At 39.8% G+C, this 17460-nt stretch overlaps 1 protein-coding gene across 1 annotated transcript; it reads left to right on the forward strand.

Moving 5' to 3' along the window:
• Window positions 1–2685: 2685 nt before the first annotated feature.
• Window positions 2686–4432, forward strand: LOC145106586 (oxidoreductase). Its single transcript, XM_079043551.1, has 7 exons — window positions 2686–2925; window positions 3094–3154; window positions 3257–3295; window positions 3470–3582; window positions 3699–3909; window positions 3985–4031; window positions 4146–4432. The coding sequence occupies exons 1-7, from the start codon at window positions 2818–2820 to the stop codon at window positions 4269–4271; spliced, it is 705 nt and encodes a 234-aa protein (XP_078899677.1). The 5' UTR covers window positions 2686–2817; the 3' UTR covers window positions 4272–4432.
• The last annotated feature ends 13028 nt before the right edge of the window (window positions 4433–17460 follow it).

The raw sequence follows: 17460 nt of genomic DNA on the forward strand, positions 1-17460 counted from the left end.
TGACCAGAGGGTCAACAGAGTTATAGCCTCGAGTGGCTAATATGTGTTGTGTATGGTATTTTGGGGAACTCACTAAGTTTTGTGCTTACCGTGTTATGTGTTTTGTGTTTCAGGTTTTCTCAAGATCGCGGGACGGCACCGGCTTGATTGTACACACCAGAGAAAGAGTTATATTTTGAGGATCCTGGATTATTAATGGAGTTGTGCTCTGTAATTTGAATAAACGAGATTTTATATGAAAAGTATGCGGTTTTAAAATGAAAAATCTGTTTGAAAATTTACGGCGTTACACGCATGCTTAGCCAGTAGTACGCCCAACGTACTCGTTGGGCATTGACTTTCGTTGACTTTTGAGTTTTTGGTCAATTTGTGGACTTTTGGCCAAGGAGGGGCAAAATGGTATTTTACCCTTCTGAGATTTAGTAGAGAGGCTCGGTCTAACATTTTGGGGTTATTAATATTAATTATTAATTAGAGTTAAATGTGAGATATTTTAGGTGGAGTCTAGACTGGCAGTTCGGGTGCGAGATTTATTGTTTTTTGCGTGAGGTGAGTCCTCTCATTATGTTTATCTGTATAGTAGTTTATGTGTGACCGGAGGGTCTCATTCGTGTTATTAATCGTAGGGCCTTATTCATGTTATTGACCGGAGGGTCTTATTTGCTTATACTGAGATATGTGTTTTTATGCATTTTGTCTTTGTAACTTATGTTGTTATATTATTCTGCATATGTATTGAGTGATGACCGGAGGGTCCATACCGAGACGTGGGACTGGAGGGTATTCACTAAGACACATGACCGGAGGGTCCTTATCGTGATATAGCCATGAGAGGCTAATTATTTGTGTATGTGTTATTTTGGGGAACTCATTAAGCTTCATGTTTACAGTGTTGATGTAAATGTGGTTCAGTACATCTCAGGATCGCAGGAAGGCGCCGACATGATTGTACACACTCGTCTGCTAATGGGGATATTTGTGGATTATGGGATATTCTGTCTTGTTTTTATGATGTTATGTAATTGACAATTATACTTGACATGAGATGGTGTTAACAACTATGTTTTTGGGAATCTTAAAAATGAAAATTTTGTTTGAAAATTTTGAGTGTTACATGGGTACAAACATTAACAATATATATTTTATGTAGTTATCCTATCGCGGACATTAAAAAACATGGTACAATCCATTTAGTTGGGGATACAATAACATAAAACATATTTACAAATAAATGTTTTACATATATAAAACAATTTTTTTGGGGTTGCTTAGCATCCTCATCGCCCCATTTAGCCCCGCCACTAGGTATAACGTCATAATTTTCAAACCAATATTTTTATTTTTAATCCAGAGTAATCTTTCAAAACTCATTCCCGAAAGTATGATAAAAACAACCATTTATTCAAATATGACAATCATGTTCGAAAACTCTTTTAAAAACAAAAATAGTAAAAATTAAATTAGCAGAAGACTCCAAAATAACGACAACAATAAGACCTCAAGTCCTACAAAAATAGGATAAATGGAAGGTAAGATGGTTGACAGTCGTAGTTGTTTCTAAATAAAACTTAGACCCGGTCCTGACGGTGGGCCACCCCGGCAACCACCTAGGGCCCACGAATTTAAGGGGCCTATTTTTTAAGATTATATAAATTTTATTTAAAAATAAAATAAAATTAAGGTCTTATTGCATTAGAGCCAAAGTTAGCCCAACATACCCCATAGTAATTGATTAACTATGTAAGATGTGTTGAAAAAAATAAAGGGGATAGAAATATATATGTGTTTGTTTGGAACTGAATCCATTGCATGCTTTGTAAATCACAACCACCCGCCTTGTGAATGCCCAATAGCCACGATGCCATATTGGAACCCTTGAACAACAATCAAGTCAAGAACCCTTAAGTCTCTTTATAATCTAATATTATATTTGGACGCTCAATGACTAAGGTATCTCTCGACTCTTGAAATATGAGTTCACATTCAAAAGCCTCAACTCTCTCTCGAATATAAATATATGATTTTAGATAGGGGTAAATGTCGAATTCGGTAGGCAAGCTTGTTTTGTGTTTTGAAGCATTATTCTTCTGAGTTATGATTCTTCTTGGTTCTTTGTTTGATGTTTGTAACGTTTTTTATTTAATGCAGGTCGCAAGGGCGTGGTGTTGAGAAAACATCTCTTCCAAGTTCTGTTTGGACTTTCTTATTTTATTTTGCATATTATTTTAAACCTTATATATTTCTTATTGTAACTCTTAGTGATTTCATTTACTTTGTATATGTAGGATACCATGATCAAAAGGAACAAACACTAATGGTTGTATAGTGCTCTTATGAAATAGGTCTAAAAAAAATTACCCATAGATTTTTAGAATTTAATCAAATCATGAGATTAAAAGAAATCAATTGAATTACTTTGTGTTTATGTGTCTTTTCAAAATTTGGTGTAGTTTATGAGCTTTAATTTCACCAAAAAGAAGTTAGGCATCAACTTGTTTCATCTTTCTTGTGGTTTAATTTTGTTATTTACAGAATAATATGAGAGTAATGTTCAATCTTTGTTTTATATTTATGAATTTGGTGTGATGGATTTGATATTTTTCTAACATGTTTAACAACATATGCAACATGAAGGCAACCTAACTTATTTAACCGAACCCAAATTATTTAACCCGATCCCTACTTTTCAAGCATTTTTGTACGTTTGGAATCGGATCCGATCGGTTTTATTTAACCCGGATAGGCTAAAGTCGTTAAACTAGTCAGCATTTCAACACATAGCGTGAAGGTTCCGATCGATTTGTAAAACAGAGGGAAATGGAATCGAGAGATCATTTGAACAAGTTCAAAGTCGGCTCAGTTCCGACGTTATACTACATACCGGACTTCATCTCCGATTCCGATCAAAAACTACTCCTAAATCAGGTATGTAATCTACCAACGCATCTTCTGTTTGCTATCTTCTCTCCTTTTTGTTGTTCTTTGGGGTATTCGACAACAGTGTGATTTTTCACTTCGAAATTGAGAACAGTGGTGTAGTTGGTTAACTCTTATTCTCAAATTGAAACGAGGTTTTATGTTTTGATTTTGTAGATTTACACAGCTCCGGTTTCGAAATGGAAGTCTCTGAAAAACAGGAGATTGCAAAATTGGGGTATGACATTGCTGTTATCTATGAACTTGTTAATTTGGAGGTTAAAATATATGTTGGTTTTGATGAGATTTTTCGTTTGTTTTCGTGTGATGTTTGTTACAGGAGGGATTGTCCATGAAAAAGGTCTTTTGCCTCAAGATTGTAAGCCCTAATCCTTCTCTCTTATCAATATCATTTCGGAATTAAGATATTCTATACCTTATTGTCATAAAACTGAAGTATTGAATTCTATATGTAGTGAAAAGTTATGAAGTTTATATGAATGGATAACATCAAATTAGCAACTAATCATACCTCTCTCTTTTCTCTGTGTAGTACCACCATGGCTGACAAAAATTACAGAAAAGATCAAGGAGGAATTGTGTTTGTTTCCTTCTGCAATCAATCATGTCCTCATCAATGAGTATCTTCCCAATCAAGGCATAATGGTTTGTACTCTGTAGTTAAGTGACTAAATCGATAAAAAAAATTGTATTTTGCACTTAACCCTTTTTTTACTTTCCCATTTATTAGCAAATTTGTTTTTGGTGAAATTAAAACATAGCCCCACCAAGATGGGCCCGCTTATTTTCCGGTGGTGGCTATTCTTTCATTAGGATCACCTGTCATCATGGACTTCACTCCTCATTCAACTTTAGCAGACACTACAAGCAACATTCAAGAAACCAGTCATGGGAATTTACAAAACTACCCTCCTTTCTCTGTTGCACTGATGCCACGCAGTTTATTGGTATTCAAAGATACAGCATACTCAGGTGAGCCTATTTTTAAATGTTTTTCAATTGATCTTAATAAAGTCTTGTTACCATTTTTTCTGTTTTGGTGATCAGATTACTTACATGGTATAAAAGATTGTGAAATCCAACAATATGAGGGGGTAAGATGAGTTGAAAATCATCATGGCATCATTATATGATTGAAAAAACAAACATTTTTTTATTTTTTATGTTGTTTATATACATTTTTTTTTTGTTTTGTTTTCACTTTTCAGGTTGTGAATGGTAGTGAGGTTGAAATGCATGATGGGGATTTGAAGGTGATTCATAGATCTGCTACTAGGGTTTCTTTGACTTGTAGAGTTGTATCTAAGGTTCATAAGAATTTGTTCAAGTTCTGAAACTACTATGATTAGTTTCTTTAGTTTTTTTTTTCTTTAATGTGATTGGAGGTGGAAAAGGGTTGATCTTATAGGAAGTTGTTTGGTTTAGGTGATGGATAATCATATTTTGTTGATATGTTTGCAATTCATGGTGCATTAATTTTAGTAGCATTTCTGTGTGTTTAGTTGTGGAAAAATGTTTTAAGTTTTTTGGAAATGTTTACGGAAACAGCAACGGAGTTTTTATTTTCAGTTTTCAGTAGAAAATTTAGAAAAACTGTTTGGTTGAAATTGATTGAGTTTTCATTCCGTTTGGTTGAAACTGATTGAGTTTTCATTTTCTATTTTAGAAGATTAGAAAAAATGTTTGGAAGTTTATTTTCTATCAATTTTCATTTTCTAAATTTGTTATTTCAAATGATGCAATATTTAACATATACCTACATAACATTTAGCAAATGTTGTGTGTTGTTTTTAAGGCCACATTAAACTATAGTTATCTAATGTAATAATTACATAAATTGTCCATGTGTATTAGTATAATATAATTATAGAAATCGTCCATCTATATTTTTAATTTGCATTGGAATAGACAAAATTATAGAAAGGGTAAATTACATGGATGGTCCCTATGGTTTAGGGTAATTTGCGTGTTTAGTCCATAATAACTTTTTTTAACTCGGATTGTCCCTAATTTATATTTTTGTTGCACGTTTGGTCCCTGTCCCTTATAAAAAGACTATTTTACCCTTAATATGTTATTTATTTTTTCATTTATTTATTCTTTTACCTTTTTGGTAAGCTCCTAGTCAATCACACCACAAACATAAGCAATAGAACAGTAGAATGATGAAGGCAAAGCTCAAATTTCGATAGTTCCAATCATTCGAGAGGATTGGGCTCTCCAAGGATAAAATCCATACAATATTCTCTTCTGCCTTCTAGAAAGAACAATAGTACTATAAATACTAGGGGGGGACCAAAATGGTGAGGCCACTACCATAACGGATAACAACCAGCTAGATAAAATAAGAAAATACAAAAACTTAAAAAGTAAAATGGGCTTCTTCTGATTACTGGACTGCATCCTTCTTGGGCTTCTTGTTCCTTCTTTTGTACACTAGAAGGGCTGGGGGCTTATCAGTACCGGCGGCCCACAGTTTCACCTTGTCCTCAAGGTGAAAAGCTGGAAACTGTTGGTCCATCCTCTCCCAATCCTCCCAAGTAGCTTCAGCTTCAGACAATCCCTGCCATTGAATCAAGACCTCTCTCTCACTTGTTGAGCTCCCCTTGGACAATCTTACTCCTTTCACTGCTTTTGGTTGTACCAACAGTTGAAGATCCTCTTTGAGTTGGGCAGACAGTTCTTTTGGCTTGTTCACAGCCCCGTAAGCTCTACGTAACTGTGACACGTGGAAGGTTGGATGTATAAGAGCCGAGGGGGGGGGGGGCAGCTCAAGTGTGTACGCCACTTTTCCCACCTTCTTTTGAATCTGATAAGGGTCGTAATAGCGATCCGGTAGTTTCTCAAACTTTCGTTTTGCCAAACTCTGTTGGCGGTAAGGTTTTAACTTCAAGTAGACCCATTCCCCCTCTTGATAGTGCACTTCTTTCCTTTTCTTATCAGCTTGCTGTTGCATTTTCTGTTGGGCTCTCAATAAATTCATCCGCAAGTCATCCAAGATAACATCCCTATCTTCCAACAAGACATCAATAGCATCAATAGGGGTTTGTTGGCCTTCATACCGGATGATGGATGGGGGATCTCGACCATAAAGTGCCCGGAATGGGGTACACCTTGTAGCTGAATGGTAGGAGGAATTGTACCAAAATTCTGCCCAAGTCAACCACCTTGACCACTGCTTGGTTTTTTCACAGAAAAAATACCTTAAATACGTTTCCAAGCATCGATTCACCACCTCGGATTGGCCATCCGTTTGGGGGTGGTATGTCGTGCTTCTCTTCAAGTTCACCCCGTGTAGTTTGAACAATTCCATCCAAAAGTGGCTCAGAAAAACCCGATCTCGATCACTGATTATTGAAATAGGGAATCCATGAAGTCGGACCACCTCTTTAACAAAACAGTGTGCAACCGAGGCTGCAGTGAAAAGGAGTTTCAGAGGGGCAAAATGGGCATATTTCGTGAGCCTATCAACCACGACCCAAATGGTGTCCCACCCTTCTGATCTCGGCAGCCCTTCGATGAAATCCATTGTGATTTCATCCCAAGATTGAGCAGGTAGAGGTATGGGTTGCAGCAGACCCGTTGGGGAGGCTGTGAGGGTCTTGTTTTGTTGGCAGGTTTGACACTCCTTGACATGTTTGATGATGTCATTCTTCATTCCTGGCCAAAACACCTCAGCAATCGCTCTTTGATATGTCTTCTTCTCCCCAGCATGCCCTCCCATAGGGGTGTCATGGAATTCCTTGATGATATCGGCCTTGAGGGTGGATTTGGTCGGAATGACCAATCTACCCTTATAGAGTAAATTGCCTCTGAAAATGGTGAAGTCCTTGTGAGATGTTGGGTCTGCCTGTTTCTCACGTGTAATTTTTTGCAATAGATCATCTTTCTTGATTTCTTCCTTTAGCCCTTCCCACGACTTCCATATACCGATGGTGATTGTGTTACAGTCAATGGGCGCCTCCTTCCGGGACAGGGCATCTACCACCCTGTTACTCGTGCCTGTCCGATATTGTATGTCAAAATTGAATCCCATGATTTTGGAGACCCATTTTTGATAGTCTTGGCCAATCACCCTTTGCTCCAGCAGGTACTTTAAGCTGACCTGATCTGTCCGAACAATGAATTTCCACCCCATGAGATAGGGCCTCCATTTCAGCAATGCCTTAACAATGGCCATAAGTTCTTTTTCATAAATGGACTTCAATCGAGCTCTTGGTCCCAAGGTGAAGCTGTAGTATGCTATTGGTCTGTCATCTTGCATCAAAACGGCTCCCAGACCAAAGCCCGACGCGTCGGTTTCCACCACAAATGTCTTCGTAAAGTCCGGCATGGCGAGGACCAGAACGGTAGTCATTGCAACCTTCAGTTGTTGGAAGGCTTCTTCAGCTGCCTTATTCCACCCAAATTTATCCTTTTTCAGCTGCTCAGTCAACGGAATAGCAATTCCAGCATACTCCTTCACGAACTTCCGGTAGTATCCCGTTAGACCCAGGAAGCCCCGAAGTTCTTTGATATTTTTTGGAGATGGCCAATCAGTCATTGCTTATATCTTGGAAATCTCAGCCCTCACGCCCTCTAAGGATATCTCATGGCCCAAATAAGACAGCCTTGTTTGCCCAAAGTCACACTTCTTGAGATTCAAGTAGATCTGATGTTGTTCCAGTTTCTCCAAAGCAATCGTAAGATGCTGCACGTGTGTCTCTTCCGAGGAACTATAAACAAGAATGTCATCAAAAAACACGAGGATGAACTTACGGAGGTACGGTCGGAAGATCTCGTTCATCAAAGCTTGAAAGGTAGTGGGGGCGTTCGTTAGGCCAAATGGCATTACCTTGAATTCGTAATGCCCGTCGTGAGTACGGAAAGCTGTTTTGTGCATAACAGTGGCCTTCACTCTGATTTGGTGGTACCTGGAGCATAAGTCCAACTTGCTAAAGACCTTCGACCCATGTAGCTCGTCTAGAAGCTTATCAATCACCGGAATTGGGAACCGATCGGGCACTGTAAATCGATTCAAGGCACGATAATCCACGCAGAAACGCCACAAGCCATCCTTTTTTTTACCAGAATAACCGGGCTTGAGTAGGGAGTGTGACTCGTTTGGATTATCCCGGAAGATAGCATCTCACGAATCATACGTTCTATTTCTTCCTTCTGGTAATGAGTATAGCGGTAAGGGCGAACGTTGACCGGAGGGGTACCCTCGTGAAGCACAATCGCGTGTTCGATTCCTCTCCTCGAGGGCATTCCAACTGGTTCCTCAAACACCTTATGGAAACGGTGTAGGAGGTTAGTAAGAAAGGTCGGTACCATCTTAACTGGAGGGGTCTCCTTGCAGCTTAACCTTGTCCCCCCCACATCGAACTCCATAGTTTGGGTTTTCCAGTTCGTATGAGTTGTCCCCAATGTCTCCAACCATTTGAGCCCCAAGATAATGTCAAAGGTTCCCAACCGTAGAAGTAAGAATTCCTCCACGATATCGACCTGCTGGAGCTGTAAAAGCACTCCTTGACCGACTCCTCGCCCCTCTTCACTATCTCCCGTACCCATCCGTACTCCATAGGGCTCTGTATCCTTAACAGGTAATCCCAGCGTGGTCACCAAGGTGGTAGCGATGAAGTTATGAGTGGCGTTGGGATCAATCAGTGCCACCACAGGTTGCCCCATGATTTCCCCTTGGAGCTTCATCGTTTTTGGGGAGGAGAGACCAGATACGGAGTTCAGAGACACTTCAATGGGCTTTTCGATTTCTGTCATGTCGAGATTGATCTCTCTTTCTGGTGGTTGTTCATGCTCACATTCATCTTCTAGAGTTGGCTCCTCTTCATCGACTAAGATTATGTTATAGAGGGTTTTGCACTTGTGACCCAGATGACATTTCTCATCGCATTTGTAACACAATTCCTTGGATCGTTTTTCACTGATTTGAGCTTCATACAGTCATCGTTCTTCTGAGGGGCGCTGTAAGCTGGTCGTGGACGTGTTAGGAGTATAGGGTGAGTTTTCCCCAATTCGTGGGTTGCCTTGCCTGCCCGTACGAGTACCTAGTGACCCGAACCCGCTGGGTTTGTTAGCTAGGTTTTTCTCCTCAATTTGTTGGGCTAATTCCATTGCTCGGGCCAGATCCCCTGGAGTCCACATACGTAACTCCTTCCTGATAGCAGGTTTCAGCCCACTAATAAACGTTTCAATGGCAACTCGACCAGAAACATCTTCCAAAGGGGCGGCGAGTTCAATGAATCGGCGAACATAATCTTCCACTGTCCCAGTTTGCTCAACGGCTGCCCATTGTTCATAGAGGTCGTCGTCTTGCGTGGAACGGAACTTCCTGAGAAAAATTTCCTTCATCTCCCCCAATATATGATCAGACTTTGTTTATCCGACTACCTGTACCAAGCCAAGGCATCACCGCTCAAGCTCAACACCGCCGCCGCTACCTTCTCTCCGTCTAACATTTGGTAGATGGCGAAATACCTTTCTGCTTGAAGAATCCACCCATCAAGGTCTTTTCCGTCAAACGAAGGCATATCTATCTTGCGGTGGCGATATTCAAACCTTCCTTTCCCAGAGTTTGTCCCGTCAAATGACCCAAAGATCAACTCAGGACCTCCAACCGCCGGACCAGAACCAAATCCGGATCCACTGCCTCCTTCACGAACTAGGTTAACATTCCCGGTATTAGTTTGAGGGGTAGCCATACCTGAGTTCGGAGTAGTGCTTCCTTTCCCACGGCCCATCTTCCCCATCAACAGATCGATCTTCTTAATCATTTCATTCTGAAGCAGCTTCATATCTTCCACATCCCTAGCTTGCTGCTGGTTAATCAGCTTCTGTTGTTGTTGCTCATCAAGAACCTTTCCCATATTTTCTTCCATCGCTTCTATCCGCTTATCAGGAGCAGCAGTGTTTTTCCCAGCACCGGCCATTGCTCTGATACCAGTTGGTAATCTCCTAGTCAATCACACCACAAACACAAGCAATAGAACAGTAGAATGATGAAGGCAAAGCTCAAATTTCGATAGTTCCAATCATTCGAGAGGATTGGGCTCTCCAAGGATAAAATTCATACAATATTCTCTTCTACCTTCTAGAAAGAACAATAAGACTATAAATACTAGGGGGGACCAAATAGGTGGTCGCCCACTACTGATCAACAAAATGGTGAGGCCACTACCATAACAGATAACAACCAGCTAGATAAAATAAGAAAAGACAAAAACTTAAAAAGTAAAATGGGCTTCTTCTGATTACTGGACTGCATCCTTCTTGGGCTTCTTGTTCCTTCTTTTGTACACTAGAAGGGCTGGGGGCTTATCACTTTTATATTAAAAATATATTAAAAAATGAAAAAAAAATTAAAAGAATCCTTAAAACCCTAAGAAACGCCTGCAACCCTTCTTGGCCCCTTCTTTACCTGTCGTCTTCCATCATCACCATTCACCGATTGCATCACCGGTCAGCTGCATCTTCGACCATTCCAACAACGTCGTCTTCTTCACCTTCTTGGCTCCTTCTTCACCTTTCGTCTTCTTAGCTGGTGAGAAAACCCTCAATATCCTTCTCCTCTTTACTCGTGGGACTAACCTGTCTCTCTACTCTGTATCTCTCTATTTCACTTGAAAGAAGACGAAGCCTGAAAGTCTAATTGCCTCGCTTATGATTTCGCCACCAACATCTATTGCCAGTGCCACCAGAGAAGGCGGAGGTGAAGCAGACACTCGAATTTGACCAGACAATACAAACTTGAGCATTGGCCTCTTTCTCTGTATCAGGATGGGAAAAGTGTTATCGATCCAGAAGCCACAAATATAATAGATTTCACGTTTGATTTCAGCTTTGGTGCCCAAACCGACCCTACAACATTGGTTAGGTTTGATTTCTGGTTCAATTTTTAGTTTAGGGTTTGATTGAGTTCTAGGTTAAATTAAGTTTCACATTAATTTTTCAGTTAGATTTTCATGTTTGATTTCATTTTCAACTTTGAATTCAGATTTGATTTTGAGTTTTGGGTTTGATTTCAATTTCAGTTTCGACTTTAGTTTCAATTTTAGGTTTGCATCCTGGATCAATTTAAGGTTCAAGTTCCATTGATTTGGGTTTACCAGAACACGCTTCATTTTAGCCGGAGAAGAGAGTCGCGGGGGGAGATGGATGTGGAGCTTGAGAAGACGCCATCAATATGTGAGATTTCCCGGCGAGAGGAGTGAGTATTTCCGACGACTGAACACAAGGAGGGGAGGAGGGTTCAGTGGTGTAGCTCTTTAATCATAACAATATACATTTAGTTAATACTTTTTTGTATTCAATTAATATTTTTTAATTAAATGACAATTTAAAATAGGTAAAACAAATCAATAAGGGTAAAATAGTCTTTTTAGAGCGGAAAGGGACCAATCGTGCAACAAAAATATAAATTAGGGATGGTCTGAGTTAAAAAAAGTTGTCAGGGACAAAATATGCAGATTACCCTAAACCACAGGGACCATCCGTGTAATTTACCCTTATAGAAATAGCAGTCTAGTAGAGAATGTAAAATTATAGAAATGGTTTTGGAGTAATAGTAAAACTGTTGTCAGACCCTGCCAAATGGGTGGGGCAAGGTGGGCGACGGCTCAGGGTACCGTCCCCAATTTTGTTCATGTAAGATATATATATATATATATATATATATATTTTTGTTCTTCTTAAAAATGTATAAAATCAAAGTCTAGCTTACTTGGAAGAGCGCTTGCTTTGTTTTAAATCTGGCTGGGTTCGAATCTATGAGCTTACTTTTTATTTGGTTGGTTTGTCCTTTTGCCTCCCCAAGAATGATATAAGTTCAAAACTTTGCGTTGATAAAAAATATTGTTATTTTTCTTTTTTATTAAACTATCTTACATATACTCATTTTTTATATAATTTTTTTTATACATGAAACTCATTTTCTATATAAATCTTTTTAAATATAATAATAATAATAATAATAATAATAATAACTTGTTGTCCTCTAGTTATTTATAAAATTGTTAGCTAGTTATTAATATAATTTTTTAGAAAGTTATGTCAAGCACTCAACCTTAAGGGGCCTCTTTTTTGTTTCTGTCCTATTTACATTAATAGTCCACATGTCTTACCGTAATGGTCTCAATTTGAACGTATATGTAGGGACGAGCAGTTTGTTCCAAATCCCGATCTCGTACCGGTACCGTACCGGGACAGGTACCGAACCGTACCGAATTTGAAAATATGGGACCATACTCGGTACTCCAAATACATGAAATTCGGGGTTCGATACCACCGGTACCGGTACTAGTACCGAAAACCGGTACCATTCCCGGTACCGGTACCGGTGATGTTAATTCGGTTTGGTACTCGGGATTGACTTTCGATAAATTTCAGTTTTCGGGAAATCGGGAACGGTACGGGTCGGTACCGGTTCCGTCCCATGCTCATCCTACGTATATGTTTCCGTATTTTCTTTGCGTGTACGAGATAACGAAAAAGGAAATCAACCTAAAAATCTAACATGTTGATCAGGTTAACCCGGACCCAATTAAAAGGAAATATATATATATATACTCGAAACCCGACCCTATATATGTTCCTGGTTAACTCGAATAACTCGGTTTCCATTTCTAACCCTAATAAACCCAACCCTATTAGCCTTATTTGAGATTGGGTCAAATCATGTTAATCGAGTTCGGGCATTTTTGACACCCCTAGTTGTATGGATGCATAGCTTATAATTTAGAGAGAAAAAAAATAGAAATGAAAAATATATGGAAAAACAAATTTATCATTTTGTTAAGTTATAGAAAATTGAAAAAATATTTTTTTTCTTAGAAATTTTTTAGAAAAATTATTGAATTATACATGTTTTTTAACTTTTCTTTATTCTTGGAAAAAATCTATAAAAAACTAAAAATTTTTCTAGAACGCACCTTAGACAATTGTAACTAAAATTTTGATCTAATGTCTAATTAGGAGATTTATTGTGCTATAGGGAGAGGAGTTCCGAGTCGTCCGAGGAGTACGATTTGACATTCGTAGTTGAGGTGAGTCTCCATTCGTGAATGTTACGGGTCGAAGGCACCAAGGTCGGCCCTCTATTTTATTGTATTGTAAGATGGTTGTCTGTGCGATAATTATCATGGTTCACGTATTGCTTAATGGTTATGTGATTTATGTATCTTATTATGTGGTAGTGGTAGGGGTGAAATAGACCTCGTAACCGGTTGAAATAAACCGGAGGGTAGGTCGGGCACCCAGATATGCCCGACATGGTAGGTCGGACACCCAGATATGCCTGACAGGGTAGGTCGAGCACCCAGATATGTCTGAAAATATGTTTGTATTAGATGTGGTATGGTGGGGAAAACCCACTAAGCTTTGTGCTTACTGTTTTCGTTTGTGTTTCAGGTACTACCAGCTCAAAGGGGAAGGGGTCGGCTTAATCGCGGCGCATTACACTATGATTTTCCGCAGTAGGGATTTTGGGACTTATGCTCTGGTAGTATTTTTCCACGAATTGTCTTGACTATGCGCTACAACTATTTTATGTTTTTGTGATCTCAAAATCAACGATGTTTTTATGTTTGTGATTTGGTAAACTTAAAAATGAATTTTTCAAGTCGTATTTTTGGGGATGTTACATGATGTTTTGCTTTTGGGAGAGTAGTCGCACGAGAACATCTCTTGATATTATGAGGACGTTAATATGCTTCTATTTTGTTCTGGATTGAATTTGAATCTTTAAAAATCGAGCTTGTACGAAGTCGGGGTCGGTTTTGATGAAGTGGAACTGTAACACCCTGTTGCTGGTATGCATTTAATTTATTAAAATATTCATTTTATAAGAGCTACTCGACGAGTTGGTAGCCCTAACTCGTCGAGTAGGTGCCAGCTTAGTCGCGAGATTTAAATGGTCTACTCGACGAGTCCGAGCCTGGACTCGGCGAGTAGGTCCATCAGGAGGAAACCCTAATTTTCAGGGTTTGCATCCTATTTAAACATCATATCTTGTGACATCCCTATTTTCACAGCCAGAAAAGACCGATTTTGTTTATGCTTTATAAAAATCAGAGTACCTCTTTTAATAAAAATGTTGCGGAATTTATTCCCAGAAAAACATGATAAATACGTTATCAAATCATTTTGGAAAAAAAGTATTTTTATCCATTTTAAAACATTTGGGATGTCATCGTCAATACAAAAACATAAGCATAAACAGAACTTACATTCATTTACACTAGTGATCTACATCACTTTTAAATCCCTCAGTGTAAAGTAGCTTCATATCGACACCTGTGATACAAATAAGCTTGAGTGGGTCAGGTTGGGAAACCTGGTGAGTACATAGGGTTTTCAACCCACAATAATATAATTATTATGTTTAAACATCAAACAATCAACTCAATTACCCATCCCCATTATATTCTTTATTCTTAAGGATCTACCCTAAGAATCATCTATTCCTCGTTCATTCATTCTTAAGGATTATCCTAAGGAATCGACACGAAGTCCATCGTTGCCATGGTTGACTCAATAGGCACTAAGTCTCACAACACATGCCAATGGGTTTAGGCACTACGTTGCATAGTCGCCAGGGTTAATCTCGTCTATCGAGAGTGTCGTTTCCGAGACTCCTCTCACAACACATGTCAAAGGGTTTTTAGAGTACAACTAGTGAGCACACAGTTCAAAACACCTACAGGTTGCGAGCCTGCTAGTGTCCACTAGACTGTCTAGAATAGTCTGTGGTTGTCATCCATACTCTGCTGAATGACGGGGCCAACACATGGGTAAAAGGCTTCTCTCATGGTTTACCTCTCACCCTTATCTCATGGTCTATATCACCTCTCATCATTTTGTTTTTGTCACACAACAACTATTTTATCTACCCATGTTTTACCCAACACATTTTGTAGATATAAAATACATATACAGTTTAAATCATTTAAAACATGTATAAAAATATTTCACCCAGCACAGACGGCAAGTATACAGACAATATGCACACATAGCACGTAATTTATATTAAATACTTCATATATATGTGTAAGATGAAAGTAACTATTCACTCACCTGATAAGGTGGTTACCCGGTACTCAGACAGCGCTTCGTTAATCTTAAAACAATTTCCCTCGGACAAAACCTAGTATCATTACCACTAGAGTTTAGTCTAACGTTAACCGCGACTAATTAATAGTCTAGCTATTATTACTATTATATAAGCGTTAAGCAACACTCTTATATAACTCATAATAATAGCCCAAATAATTATTTTAAGGTCCTAATAATGTTGCTATATTAAAACATAAGCTATACTAAAGATAGGGTAGGCGTAGCTCACTTACAGCGGGTTTTCTCGAAAACCGGACTCCGTCGGAGCAGAGTTTCTGAGCCGAAAGGCTCTTTTCTCAGGGCTTCTGGAGCCTCGGGGCTTCCTTCTGGTTCTAGGGGGTTTACCTAGACTTTAGGGGGGGGGGGTTGGGGCTTAGAGAGAGAAAGTGAAGTTGGGAAGGTGTCAAGAATGAGGGAACCCGACACCTCTATTTATAGGTTGGAATCCTGCTCTACTCATCGAGTAGGAGGTCCTACTCGTCGAGTCCATGGCCAGGTGTCACCACTTGGTGGCTTGCCTTGGGGAGAAAGCCTTGGCCCATATTCAGCCACATCACCCGATTTCGCACAACACCCTGCCGACTTCTAAACCCCGTAACTTTCGCATACGAGCTTCGTTTTCGACGTTTCTTTATATCCACGCGTAGGTAAAAACAAGATCTAAAACTTTCATTTAAATTCCATCGGCTAATTCTCGACCGATCTTAAATTTAACAGTAGGAGGAGATTAGACTGTTAAATGACCGCGAAGAATTCGTAACTCCTTCATACGGACTCCGTTTTCGTCTGTCTTTTTATCGTTGAGTTCCTATTAATGAGATCTTCAACTCTCATTTAGGTTGCGTAGGCCAAAAACCGCTCGAACTAAAATTCGAGTTTCGGGTCGTGCACTGCTAAGCCGAATCTTAGAAAAATCATAACTTCCTCATACGAAGTCAGATTTGGGCGTTCTTTTTATAGATGTTCTCGGTTTAACATATTCTACGACTTTCGTTTAGATCACTAAGTTTAAAAGTGTAACATCCCGTTTTAAATAGAGAAATTAAATAATAAATCAGGAACCCCGGGAAGCAAGTATTATTATTATTTTATATTATTATTGTCCAAAATCAAATAATAATTAGTGGGGTGTTGGTTCGGGGTGCCAAATGATATACTTTTGAGTTCCGAGGGTTAAAGAGTAAATGTCGGACCTATTCTGAGAAGGATTCTTGAAGCCAGGGTAGAAATGGTAATTTATGGATCTTAATTGAGAATAAGTTGTGAAAGAGGGGTTGTTTTGTAACTATTGGGCTTCTTATGAAAAAGAATTATGGAACAGGGGTTTAAAGGGTAAATTAAGGATTGGTTTTGAAAGAAAAGGGAGGAGGAGGGACCATTTCCGTCATTATGAGTGAAGGTTGTGTGAACCAGGTATATAACCCGGCTATCCTTCTAAACCCTAGCCCTAGATGCTCCATACTTCAGCCGCCATCTCTCCTTCCTCCATCATCCGGCCGCCACCACCCTTCACTCTCAACTCGTCTTTCCGATCAGCCAAAAGAACCGCTGACATCCTCCATTCTTCCCCATGTCGGGTTGGTTTATAATTGTCGTGGAGTGGCGGACCACGGATGCCACTGTTCCATCGGCTGCCGGTGACAACCGACACTTTGCCTCCATGTTGAACCATCAAATGCATGTCTCCTTCTCGTTACCGGCGACGACTCGAATCACAAATGGGCGGACGTTCGTCATGCTGTCGCCAAAGCTGCACTCGGAAGGAACCACATCACCGTGTCTTTTCTCCATTTCGTTCTACTATCGCACCCTTGCCGCCGCCGCTGCCCAGGTCGCCATTATACGCCCCACTCGTGCCCGTCGCCACCACAACTCGAGTGGACGCTTTCTGTGGTGCTCCAATTGCCGCTAGTGTTGTTGCGTCCCAACACCATCCGGAGCCAATGGTCGCTGTTGTTGTCGGAACCACCAGGTGGGTGGTTGGGTTATTTTTCCGATCAAGTGTGTGGGTGTGACTTTGCCACTAGAGAGCCTTCCATAGAGATGTTTGTTTGGCCGGAAACCAAGGAAGGCCACCATGGTGGTAACCGCCGCCTTGCTGCTCTGCCACCACCAGCCGCCGCGTGGTGGTGGTTGTGCATGTTTTGCTGTGGTCTTAGGTGTGTGTGTGAGTTTGTGTTAGCGTGTGTGTGTGTTATTTTGTTTCTCAGCCTTGTAATTGTAACAAAAGTGGAATAATGAAGAGAAAAACCCAAAACCACCACCTTAGGGTGGTGGCTGCCGCCACCGGCCGCCGTGTCGGGTGGCGGTGTGCTTAGTTGTGTTGGAATTGCTTTTTGGATGTTTGGACAAACGACTAAATCCCTAATGGGCCCAATAAAGCCCTATTGGACCTAAAAGCCCAAACATGAGACT

Source organism: Lactuca virosa, chromosome 1, assembly GCF_052849685.1.
Source record: "Lactuca virosa cultivar CGN04683 chromosome 1, Lactuca_virosa_CGN04683_v6, whole genome shotgun sequence".
Classification (NCBI taxonomy): domain Eukaryota; kingdom Viridiplantae; phylum Streptophyta; class Magnoliopsida; order Asterales; family Asteraceae; genus Lactuca; species Lactuca virosa.